This window comes from Podarcis liolepis, assembly GCF_965112155.1.
Source record: "Podarcis liolepis genome assembly, chromosome: 9".
NCBI lineage: Eukaryota > Metazoa > Chordata > Lepidosauria > Squamata > Lacertidae > Podarcis > Podarcis liolepis.
In genome coordinates, this window is record NC_139564.1 from 36,026,408 (window position 1) to 36,039,150 (window position 12,743).

The 12,743-nt window shown below is 41.2% G+C and overlaps 1 protein-coding gene across 9 annotated transcripts in view; it reads right to left on the bottom strand.

The window, feature by feature from the left end:
- The window catches only part of INPP4B (inositol polyphosphate-4-phosphatase type II B), a gene marked incomplete at its 5' end in the record, with an annotated part of 265,188 nt that overhangs the window by 22,283 nt on the left and 230,162 nt on the right, over nucleotides 1-12,743 (bottom strand). For all 9 annotated transcript variants that reach the window (XM_083519885.1, XM_083519879.1, XM_083519878.1 and 6 more), the window contains 4 exons: nucleotides 1,624-1,736; nucleotides 7,331-7,428; nucleotides 8,705-8,845; nucleotides 12,186-12,303. In XM_083519885.1, the coding sequence (XP_083376011.1) occupies nucleotides 1,624-1,736; nucleotides 7,331-7,428; nucleotides 8,705-8,845; nucleotides 12,186-12,303 (470 nt within the window). The remainder of the gene's footprint in view (nucleotides 1-1,623; nucleotides 1,737-7,330; nucleotides 7,429-8,704; nucleotides 8,846-12,185; nucleotides 12,304-12,743) is intronic.

Here is a 12,743-nt window from a genome sequence, read left to right on the forward strand (position 1 = left end):
ACATTTTGCTTTTCATAAATATGAATTTATATGATAGGATGAATATACTGCTATTCATTCATATGGAGTATTATACAATGATTGCAAGCCTGCAAGCCAGGGCCTCAAAGATCTAGTCCAAGGGGGTCCTCCATCATCATCATCATCATCATCATCATCATCATCATCATCATTATTATCTCTAGCCATTTGTGTTTACCTAGCTTCTTTAAATACTATTCCTGAGTTGGGACCTTCCTGAGCCCCAAAATCCAAATTTTTCAACAAAGAAATGGCAATGATATGCAAAGACTAACATGTGAATGTCTACATATACATATCTTTGGGAATTTGCAATGTTTATCATGGACTGAAGATGTATGGTGCCAGGGACCTGGAAAATGAGATTCATAAGTTTGCAGGGTATAGACCAAGGATGGGAACATGTGGCTTTCCAGCTGCTATTCAGTATCAGCTCCAGTTGGCATGGGGAATAGTCTGGAATGATGGGAAGGGTAGTCCAACAACATTTGGAGAGCCACAGATTCCCTATCCTTGCTCTAGGCTAAGAAATGAGGAGCTGTTCAATGTACAGGAAGCCTGACCTCACTCTCCCTCAGGAGACACTGCACACACATTTTCAAATGTGAAGAGTCCTATTGATACAAGGAATACTCCCCCTCCTCCAAATGTAGTCGTGGATATTTTTCAGTGTCACATTTCTATACAGTACAGTAAGCATACAAGTTACATACTGCTCTGAGTCAGAGCTGTAGTAAAGTTGGGGCTACAATATGTTCCTGCTTATAGGAACTGCATCCATGGTGATGCCTACTGTCCTCTGAGAAAATGATTCTTATGGACGTCATCAAAAGGAACTCTTGCTTCATCTCTTCCTCTCTGCCAATGCCACCCATTACAACCATCCATGCATCGCATTCCCCTAATAATAGGTTAACTTATATATCCTTCACAAAATGGCAAGAGGGAAAACAAAACAAACCCATTATATGCACCTAACTATGCCAAAGAATTCCTAATATTGAATCCACCCTGTGTTCAGGGCCAGCATCAGGAGTACAACTAGAAAGCTGAAAATACCAGTTTGAAGAGAATATGCAAGTGCAATAGTTTTATAAAGGTAAAGGGACCCCTGACATTAGGTCCAGTAGTGACCGACTTTGGGGTTGCGGTGCTCATCTCGCCGAGCCAACGTACAGCTTCCAGGTCATGTGGCCAGCATGACAAAGCAGCTTCTGGCAAACTAGAGCAGCACACGGAAATGCCGTTTACCTTCATGCCAGAGCAGTACCTATTTATCTACTTGCACTTTGACGTGCTTTCAAACTGCTAGGTTAGCAGGAGCAGGGATTCAAACCACTGACCTTCTGATCGGCAAGTCCTAGGCTCTGTAGTTTAACCCACAGTGCCACCCGCGTCCCAATAGTTTTATGGAAAGATGCAAATTTAATAAAGTACTTTGGGCATTAAAAGGCTTCATGAGTCACTTACAGATGTCATCCGAGTCCCCACCACCACCACCAGCAAGCTGCTAAGCTTCCCTTATTTGCATTTCCTTACCAAAGTTCATTTTAACAAGTCAGAACAAAATTAAACGAATTGCTTTAAAATGAGGTTTCTTACCGTTGCAGCCAGCCACATGATTTCTACATTCTTTCTTTTTTTAGCCTGAATATTTTGATGGAGATTTTCTAGTAATCCTTTTAAGTCATTCTGTTCTTGAAAATGTGGTAGGCCTGGGAAGAAGAAGAAATACAGCGTGTGATAACAGCTATGCTGAGTCAAGGATTTCCTCAGGAAAGTAAAGCTGCTACATTTAAAGTCTCATTTCGAATGCATGAGGATTTTCCTCAAACACAGCAATGCCTGTCTTTTAATGACCAAACAGGTTTGTGCTTGTTCACACAGCCCCTGCTATCTAAGAGCTTTTTTCTGAAGTTCCATGGATCTTCAGTACCTCTATATTAAATGGTAAGAGGACCGATTCCATAACCTGTTGCACTTCTGCCTCTCGTCTGTTATCTGCTCCTTGTGCTGCACTTTGCATAATTGCAGGATGTGCAGAGAGCAAAGCAGCAATAAGGAAAAAGAGAGAGAAGAGGGGCTGATGGAAAGTACAGCACCACCATAAATGTATGCACAAGTTTATTTCAAGTAAATAATAAATGCAGGCTAGCTAGCCTGCTAGTAATTTCCCTTTAAATATGTGGCAAGCTGGGGCAAATCTCAGGCTTGTGGAATCTGCTTTGTCGTCTTCTAGGACCAGGGACGTCTTTACAATTGAGGGTAGTAGCGCAGGGAACCAGGGCGCCAAGGTCTGGAGGGTGCCAGAGAGTCCGGGGAGAGTGTGGGGAGGTAAGCGAGGCGGAGCGGGGGCTTGATGCCTGTGCGCCTCCAGCACCAGGGTCATCCCTGACAGTGGGAAGGCTCCAGATGCTTTCCTGCAGTCCAGAGCTCTCTCTGCTGGCTCCGCGGTGGCGATCTGGCCACAAGGTTGTGGCCGCTCTTTCCTTCCCCTCCCTCCACCCCTGTGAGCTCTTTCCACAAGAAAGGAAGAGACGGAGCCTTGTTGTGCGCATCCGTCAGAAATTGGCGGGAGGCAGAGAAGGTGAGCGGAAGGGGGAGCCAAGATGAAGAGGGAGGATGTAAAGGAAGAGGCGGTTGCAGGGTGCTTGCGTGCCGGCAGTGTCTGTGACGGGGTGAGTTCCTGTTGCTCGGTCCGTGCTCCTGCCAACCTAGCAGTTCAAAAGCATGAAGTGCAAGTAGATAAATAGGTACCACACCAGAGGGAAGGTAAATGACATTTCTGTGCACTGCTCTGGTTCGCCAGAAGCAGCTTAACCATGCTGGCCACATGACCCAGAAGCTGTACGCTGGCTCCCTCGGCCAGTAAAGTGAGATGAGCGCCGCAACCCAGAGTCGTCTGCCACTGGACTTAATTGTCAGGGGTCCTTTACCTTTACCTTTTTACTTAGGCTTTCAAAAAGTTTTAAATAACCCCCCTCACCAAATGTCCTAGGTAAGCTTAGCAGTCATGGCATAAGAGAGGTCCTCTAATGGATCAGTATTTTGTTAAGGAACAGGATGCAGAGAGTAGGAATAAATGGACAGTTCCTACAATGGAGGGATATAGAAAATGCAATCCCTCGTGGACTGGTATTGGGACCTGTGATATTTAATTTGTTTGTAAGGGTAAGCAGTGAGGCGACCAAGTTTGCTGATGATGTCAAATTGTTCAGGGAGGTTAAAACAAAAAGGGATTGTACAGAACTCCAAAAGGATCTCACCAAAGTGGGCAGTAACAAGGCAAATGCAATTCAATGAAAGCAAGTATGAAGTGATGCACATTGGGACAAACCCCCCCCCCATACTTTTACATATACATTAATGGGGTCTCGAGTTAACTGAGCAGAAACAAGATATTGTGGTCACAGTGTGAGGAAGATGTAGACTCTGTATGTAGCAGCTATGAAAAAGGTGAATTTCATTTTAGGGATAATTAGGAAAGAGATTAAAAATAAAACTGCCAGTTTCATAATGCCATTGCAGTGTGACGACACTTGGAATGCTGTGTACAGTTCTGGTGGCCAGCCTTTATAAAGGATGCTTTATCCACGGAAGTCCGACGGGGCTTCAGTGGCTTCCGATTGGCTGCAGGAGCTTCTTGCAGCCAATCAGAAGCCACACTTTGGTTTTTGAACATTCTGGAAGTTGAACGGACTTCCGGAATGGATTTGGTTCGACTTCTAAGGTACGACTGTAATGATCTCTCATATCATGCCACATTTGGCCCTCAGAAGTTCTATATGCATACTGATTTTTTGGGCAAGAGGTACAAATAATTGCAGATTCATTTGGAAATGCTGAGAATCTTTATAATATATTTATGCTATGGCTGCATACAGGTAGAGAATAAAGCAAAAGCCTGCTCTAAGGCTACTGCAGTCAGTATTCTAGCTTCAGGCTGAGAGGGTCCTTTATATAGCACTTACCTTTCCACTGATTTTCAGATTATATATATGGCTGTTTCAAATATCAAAGTCAGAACATAGCAAAAGCAGAAGAAAGTAATTTTCTGATTAACTGTCATGGTTTTGTTTTGGGGGTTTTTTAGATATAAAAAAGTTCAACCTGATTAGCACTAATTCCAGTGGCTGCTGAAGATCTCAGCAAGCAAAAGCCCAGAAGCCCATGTGCAGTGTAATTACTCTCTTCGCTGCAAGGAAATGCATGCTTGGTTCTATCGCGCAAATGAACTCACAAAGAATTGAGTCACCTGTCATGTCACAGCAAGGAGGCAATTTAAAGCAACAACAATAATGAAGGCATGAATCTGGAAAAATGCTGCACTGCACTTAAAACCACGGTATAAATAAGTTCCTGTTGAATAATGACATTTTAAAAAATGAAGCCTTCGTAGTCTGCCCACATTGCTCATAGGCACAATCAGAGTTTCAGTTGTGCCAGGGATGGTTAGGGTGCAAACCTGGCATATGTTTCCAAGAGAAGCAACACGTGAAGTAATAGGCTGTCTCGCCCAAAAAGGAATCAAGTGGCCAGATTCTGAAGACTGCTTTTCAATGACTGGGGTTATGTACATATTCACAATTTAAAATGTAGTGAGGCCACACACCCCCACCCACATTTCAAGTCACTTTTTCACTTTGCTGTCACACCAGAGATGGTGTGGGGATGTCTTCACTCAGTGCACAATAGCTGTTTGATTTGCTCACACCGGCAACCTCTCATCCCCTGATCATGAAGCTGTTATCTGCACGTGTGCACCTGCTATCTCAAATGTACACACCTCAGCTTAACCTTAACTGCAAAGTGAATGTGGCTTACATTCTCAGGTTCAATGGAAGCTGGTTTTAGAGAAAATGCATCAAACAGCAATATTTCTCAATAAACTCCAGGATAGAGATGGATTGTGGTTAGCATCATTTGTACACAGCTTCAAACACCAGTGGTGGGAGAATGCTAGAGCCAATAGTAATGTGAACACAGCCTAAGATTATCTTTTTTTCTGTTCAGGCACTTAGACAGAATACAAATGTTAGGAAGCAAGCATAGAGAATCTTAGTTCAATGAACTGAACATCATGACAGCGTTTGCAACTACTATAAAGCAGCCAAAATACAGCCTTTGTTACCCAAAGCTCTCACTCCACCCACAATAAAAATTATGTTCATATTCTGACGACAGAAAATGAATCGTTTTGCAACTCTCGAAGAACTGATAGTCCTATTTGCCTGAGTTCAACAGTTAAATCATTTCAGGATCAAATAAATATTAGTTTACATAATACAGGTATGCTATAAATTTGTTCCAGTGTCGTGAAGAAATACAATTACTAATGTGTCTTAGAAAAAAGGTTCCATAAACAAGCCAGTTGTATATAGGAACTACAATCAACAGGGGAAAAAATGCTCTAAGCAGTTGTGGCAGTAAGCTACCTGCACCATTAAAAACCCTGTGATATAATGTTTCCCAGCCACACAAAAAATCTGGACGTGGTGCAACCTCATCAACAGATGAGGTCAAGCTCACTGTGACCCCTTGTGGAGAAATGATGTATTTATGTCTGTTTATGTTTCGAAGCGGAAAGTATTCTGTGACTGTGACAGTCCAAGTTCAAGGCTATTATGACATTGCAAGCCTGGTCAGCAGTATTGCTAGGTGACAGGTTCTGAGAGAGAGAGATGACCGCTTTGAGTATTTTTTAGGCAGGACCTGGATCAGGTAAATTCAGGCTGATTGGTCTGGGTGAAGAGGGACTTTTAATTGGGCAAATTACCACCTTATAGAGCTGTCCTTACTACGTCTACTTAGAACTAAATCCTATCAAATTCAGTAGGGCATATTTCCATGTAAGTAGGGGTTGGATTTCAGCAAGAGAGCAAAAGCTGGATTGCAGCACTGAACTTACTTTCGCTCTCTTTCCCTCTCTTTCCCTTCCCTACTTCAGGTTTTGGGCTAGAGCTAAACCATACATCTCCCCCCCCCCCCCGCATTTTTTTGGCTGTTGGGATCACCAACAAACAAACTGGAGGACCTGAAAGCAGAGAGAGGGAGTTTAGCTATGCTGCTGCCCTCCCCTGCCCATCCCTTCCCATCTAGGCCAAAATAGCACAGATCTTCAACGTGGGCTAAAGAGAGGTGGGCAGCTGGTCGGTCTGTATAATATTGCTGCCTTAATGTATTCCTTTCATGGCTTTAACACATGAGATGAAACCATCAGTGAGTTTTATATTAGGATGCAAGATCTCTTTCCAAGGTGGTTGTAGCCAATTTAGAGATTATTGATGTATAAATGCATTTTCAAAGGAGATGCAGAAGAGACCTCAGAGTTGCAGATCTGGAAGGAGCAACAAAGGACTTGCAGCAACAATTACCTTAAAACAGTGAAGTAAGAGGTAAAAAGATAAAGGTAAAGGACCCCTGAGTCAAAGGCGATTATGGAGTTGTGCTGCTCATCTCGCTTCAGGCCGAGGGAGCTGGCATTTGTCCACAGACAGCTTTCTGGGGCATATGGCCAGCATGACTAAATTGATTCTGGTGCAATGGGCCACCATGACAGAAACCAGAGCTCACAGAAATGCCATTTACCTTCCCGCCACATTGGTACCTATTTATCTACTTGAACTGAGGTGCTTTCAAACTGCTAGGTTGGCAGAAGCTGGGACAGAGCAATGGAAGCTCACCCCATAGCGCAGATTTGAACTGCCGACCCTCTAATCAGCAAGCCCAAGGGCCTCAATGGTTTAGACCACAGCGCCACCCGCATCCCTTACAGTGAAGTAAGAAGGCAATGCAGGTTACCAAAATGGAAGGAGCTATGCACTTTCAATTTTGAAAACGTCCCTTAATTGAAATAACAACTTAAGGACTCAAGTCTGTAGATTACCCAGACCAGCAATGCCACACACCAGGACACGTCAGAAGAAAACAATGACTTGCATTGCTATAATCATTTTAATCAGCATAATCAAGACACCCGAGGATAAACTGTAGAGAATAATTTTTCAATTAGGGCAACAGAACATCTATGGAAACATGGTTTCAATATTATCCTATCTAATCCTTAAGCCAATTTCCACTGATACCAGTGGGAAATTTTATTTCAAGCGAAGAGGATTTGGGAGAATAACAGGGCAGTATTTGCAACCCAGAATTTGTAATTAGATAAATAATAAATAAACCCACCATTAGGCTTATATTGAGATTCATACACTTATAAATGAATGTAAATAACTTCATATGAATAACATTTAAGCATAACAACTTCAACATGATTAACGAACCAAGACAGACATTTTTAAATACTTACAATCAGGAGGCATTTTTTCTGTGAACAGCTTGTAATACTCTTTCAGCAGCTCCAGATTTTCCTGGTTAACAGTTTCTTGCAAAGAGGTATCTCCAAACCTAGGCAATCACAGAAGACAATTGGCATAGAAGCAGCATTTCTGCACAAGCAGACGTTTTCCACAAAGAAATGGAACAGGAAATAACCACCTCAGCTCTGAATTAATATTATTATTTTATATCATCAATCATTTTGTGAGCACATCATTTAATTACATCAATTAATTCCTAATTCAAGAACAAAGTGTGTTCTGTTTCCCTAAAGGCCTTGAAAGGTTCAGAAATGAGAACTAGCTCACATGCCACTCAGGCTGCAATCCTATGCTCCTGGGCCTGTAATTTCCATTGAACTCTACGAGACTTACATTAAGTAGACACAGACTGCATTGTTATTTAGCAGTAGGTTTGAACATAGGGTTCTCGTGTCAAAGTGTATGTAAGTGTATGATTCTGGCCTCATTGAACCATAGTACTGAATTTGAACATTATTATATTGTAAAATAAATGTTACAATATAGAATGAAAGCTTCAGCATATTTAGTGTATTTGCTTGAGAGTAAAGTCTGGTAAAATCCGTAGTACTTAATTCTGAGTCAGCTATGGTCAAAATGAAATCCACATTCAAAATGAATACTGCAGAATTCGCCGAATTTTAAAAAGCCCCAAAGGTGATGAAGTGTAGGATGTGTTATTTTCCTGTACCGATACGAAAGTACCAAAAAGTACAAAAACATTGCATAAATGGAGGTAGGAGGCAGAGTGCAGCTTGCCATTCTGTTGAGGCCCTGCTCAAAGGGCATTTCTTGTGGAAGTATCCAAGGGTAGCTGTATTATTTAGGGAATTTAAATTATTTGTAGCCGTTTTAACATAAAAAAGCAGAATCACCAGAGGAAGGTTTTTGGCTTTAAAGTCTTTGTGACAGACGGCATGAGATGGCACACCACCCTAACCACTCATGAGCCTTACAATCAAGTTTTTGTTTTTCCTATGTCACCTTTTACAGTAGTAGAATTAGCTTGAATTTTGCACATTAGAAGGGTAGGCACCTGTGGTATTTGTGCTGTGCTACTGAAGACTTTTTTTTACCATGAAACAATGAGAACTTGCCTCCTTTGCACCTCCAGTTAAAGACAGGTCTTACTTTCTGGCACCAAGCAGCCATCCTGCATTGTATGGACTATGAGGCAAAAAATGCTGTGTTTTGGCACCTAGGTACCCTCTATAGTCTGGTCTCCTAGGCAATTATCCTATTACTCCATGGGTGGGCAGCTTTAGAAAGGCTGTGTGGTCTCCTTCAAAATACCCAAGAACCGAAACGTAATCCTGATGACTTACCTCTCCGCGAGTGTTTGCTGTTCATTGATTCCTACATTAAAGAGAACTGGATACACATGGAGCAGTTTCCCTTCTTTAATCTCTTGTGGAAGCAGCTCAAACATCTTTCCTGGGAGCTTGATTTCTATTACATAATGTCCCCTAGGAAAGCAAAAGAATAAGACTGATTTGTGCAATGTGTAAGCGAAAAATTCTGGGTGTTGTTGTTGTTTAAATTACACTTGGGCAGCATAAACTTTATGTAAGAGGCAGAGGACATATTCCTAAATCATGAAAACTACTGGAGCCTAACCAAATTCAAATAAGCCGAGAGAGAGAGAGAGCGAGAGAGAGAGAGAGAGAGAGAGAGAGAGAGCGCTTTTTTGGTGCCACTGCCCTAAATCAGAAACATAAATGGAAAGCTGATCCTTTTCAGGTCTCTTGTAGTCCCTGAAGAAGAACCTGAAAAGGTGTTGAAAACTGTCCTGTAGATTATTGGCCACCTGGATGGGATGGCAACCACTGCTAGATCATGGCTTGATTTAAGGTGGGTCACAACAGCAACACTACCACCTTACAAACATCTGATAAAAATGTAATAAATGGGTCTCAAAATGCATGGTGGGGTTAAAGCTGGGACCTGGGTCCCCAAAAGATAAAAACTATTGATGTAGGTCATCCCAACAGAGCTGACACTTTCAGCATTCTGCTTCCAGGCACACTTCCTGTTCTGACTTCAAAAGTATTGGGTGGGGGGGCGATGTTCCATCTCTGAGAACGAAGCTATAGTACCTCTTCTGGATTACTGGAATTCAACTCCATCTGCCCAGTAGCTTTCATTGCCATTTGTCTCTTGTCTGCCTCTCCTTGCTTAATGAACAAAGGAGTATTACTCTCAGCTCTTCACATGGCATTGCTAGCAGCTCAACTGGCATTCTGCTTATGATACAAGACTCTCTCGAAATGAAACTAACTTAGAAAAAGCCAGTACACACTAGCAGCCTGTCTGTATCTTAAAACATATTTAGAAAACGTGGATTTAAATTACTAACCTCCCTTGGTTTGAATGTAATACGCTAAAGCTAAATCTAGAAATCACATTTCCTTCGTGATTGGCGAAGTCTTAACCTCAGAATGTCAAGATAACAAAATTTTCTTTATTTCTTAAAAGCATGCAAATTTATACAACAATCGGATCAGAAATTTAATTACGAACTGTTTCTTTATAATTACTTTTTCACTGAAGTGGGGAAAAAGGATTAATAAGTAAAAATTTTAAAAAAATGAGAAAAGGCTTTTAGCCTTCTTACTGCTTGTCTAGCATTAAAATGAGGGCACACCAACTTTTGAAGCACTTTCTACAGAGTTACAAAAACTCTTTCTGCATCCACATATCATGCCAAACGGTGGCTTGGTGCCATGCTAATGACAGTGATATGCCTTAGTCTAATGCACTCCCTTCTCCCTTTGCTGGTTTGTAGGAAGGCATGGTTTGATCAAACCACAGTTTGCCACAGTCACATGCAATAGCAAACAATCATTTTCCAAAACACCAGAAATAATAAAAAAGGAAAAAGAGCCTCCCGCATCAAGCTGATGATGGCCCACCTACTCCAGCAACTTGTTCTCACAGTGACCAACCAAATGCCAAAGGGAATTCTGCAAGCAGGGCATGAGTGCAACAATACTCTGCCCACCTGTGATTCCCTGTTGTAGCAGTTTTAATGTTCTGTGCTTGATATTATTTGATTTTTAATTGTATTCTTATTGCTTCTTTTATCTTGAATGGTTTCTTATATCCTGTAATGATAGGAATCAATGTTTTCGCACTTGCAAAAGAGTTTCCTAATGTAGTAACGTGTGAAATTAAAAAGCACAGGCATTTTCATTGTTCTAACAAGTTTCGTTGATCTGTAGGGAAACTGGTGTCAAAGTGAGATACTGCCAGAAGCAGGTGGGACATTTCCAGAGAGGAGAACTGTACAAAGTCAAAATTTGTGAGAGAAATACCAAAGATTGAAGTCTCAACATAAAAATGTCATCCTGCCAGGGAAAATAAACCTATATTTATCCTATGCACTTAAGTGATGGTATCTGTGTATTTACATACGCAGTTCTGGATGATGTATAGGTTTTGTTTTTCTTTTAAAAAATATAAATTTTGATACACATTAATGTTTTCGACTGACATATTTGTTAAGTACTTTTTGCTTAGTTTATTTTATCCTACTTGACAAAAAGTAAGTCCTAAAGAACTTTGTATCACCACAGGTTCCCTGACTCTGGCTAGCATTCACACTGATATTGTCATTATAAACATCTCAATGTTTGGTCTCTCTTTTCTCTAGGGTAGGCATATTGCTAATACTTATATAGAACTAATTCTATCCATTGCTGCCAAGAAAACAGACCTAATAATCTAGTTTACCCAGCCTTGCAAACAGGAATGTATAGATGGGATTGAATGTATTATTATTTCAATGACATTTTAAGATGGTCAAGATAAATGCAAGAAGCTGATTTTAAAAACAAAACAAAACAAGGCAGCCATTAAGCAGCCAGAATTCCTGGGCTCTCAGTCACTGTTTGTTATCATTCAAGCACAGCCAATTAACTACTAAGAATATTACACAAGGTTTCAATGGGATGGAAAAGCTTCAGCTGAAAAACACCTTCCCTTGTACACAAAAACGAAAGGCTGTTGTAGCAGTGCTGTTCACAAAGCCACACCATGGTGGCCACACAAACTCCAGCATGACAACAGAGTGGCAGGCAGCACAGGCAAGCTGTTTAATGGAGGGGGAGGCATTTCACAAAGCAGTTTGCTCGTCTACTCTGTGACCCGCGCTCAGTTAAACATGGGTGCAGGAAGGTTTCATGGAGGGGGAGGTGCTTCAGGAAACTGCACTCTGAAGCACCGCCCCTATCATTTAAAATGGGTTTGGTGTAAGCTGTGTGGGGAGGAGAGGGGTGAGCAGGCACATGAGGTGTAAAGGGAGGGTTGGTTGGTCGGTCAGGTGTAAAGGTTGCCCAGGTGTTGGGCAAGGGTGGTTGGCAAAGGAGTTAGCAGGATTGGCTAGTGGTAGCAACCCTGTGTGGGTGGGTGTTTTGACATAAACACTCCCAACTCTCTTGGGAAAGTAACTTTAAAAAAAAAGTTCTCTTACACTTCTGTGTGAAGGGTGTTTTGTATACGCAGGCAAAAAGCTGGTAACAAAATGCCATTCTTCAATAAATATGCAAGGATTTCAATACCAGAGGAGAGTGGCAGTGCTTTATACAATTATCTATTTCTCTCACAAATACTGATATATTCCAGAAGACTATTATCTTTACAAGCCTCTTCAGGGCATTTATTCCCCGTTCTGTCCATTTGTTACAAATCATAGTTACACGAATACATTTGCAGAGCAGCTAGAAAAAGCATTAGATGAGTTTCCATTTGATTTTTCTGGCACAGCATAATGTTATGCCTTTGTTTCAGGAAACAGATAACACTCACCGCCTTCCAGTTATAATAGGCAAGAGGTCATCTGATTTGGCTTCAGTTATTTTAAACATGACTTTTTGTAAATCTGATATTCCCACAGCCATGTCTTCTAGCATTCCAATTTCTTCACCTTCAGAGAATGAAAATTAAATTACAAAATAGAATGAAAAGAAAAATATGACAGACAAGCTCTAACTGGTCTATTTCAATTTTAACAGCCCTAAGCTTCAGAGTCAATGTCATATGTTAATTTGTTATTTCCACATTGACCATGTAGCTGCACAAATATGCCTATTCCAATTTCTTAAATTTTGATTAGGACTATGTAAAATCTGCCCTGTACCTTCCATGGATATTTCTGCTTTCCCACAAAGCCAGCATCACATGTATGAATTGCAGGTCTGAATTACTGATGGATATTTCACATATAGGATTATCCATAAGAAGTTTTTTATCCAGAACAACAGATGTAACCACAAGTGTTATGATGCAAAAGCCAGTCACATAGACAATAGATTTAATTATGCAAGAGCTTATGCAGTTATCGACTGCTCTTTTCATGGAGCTGAT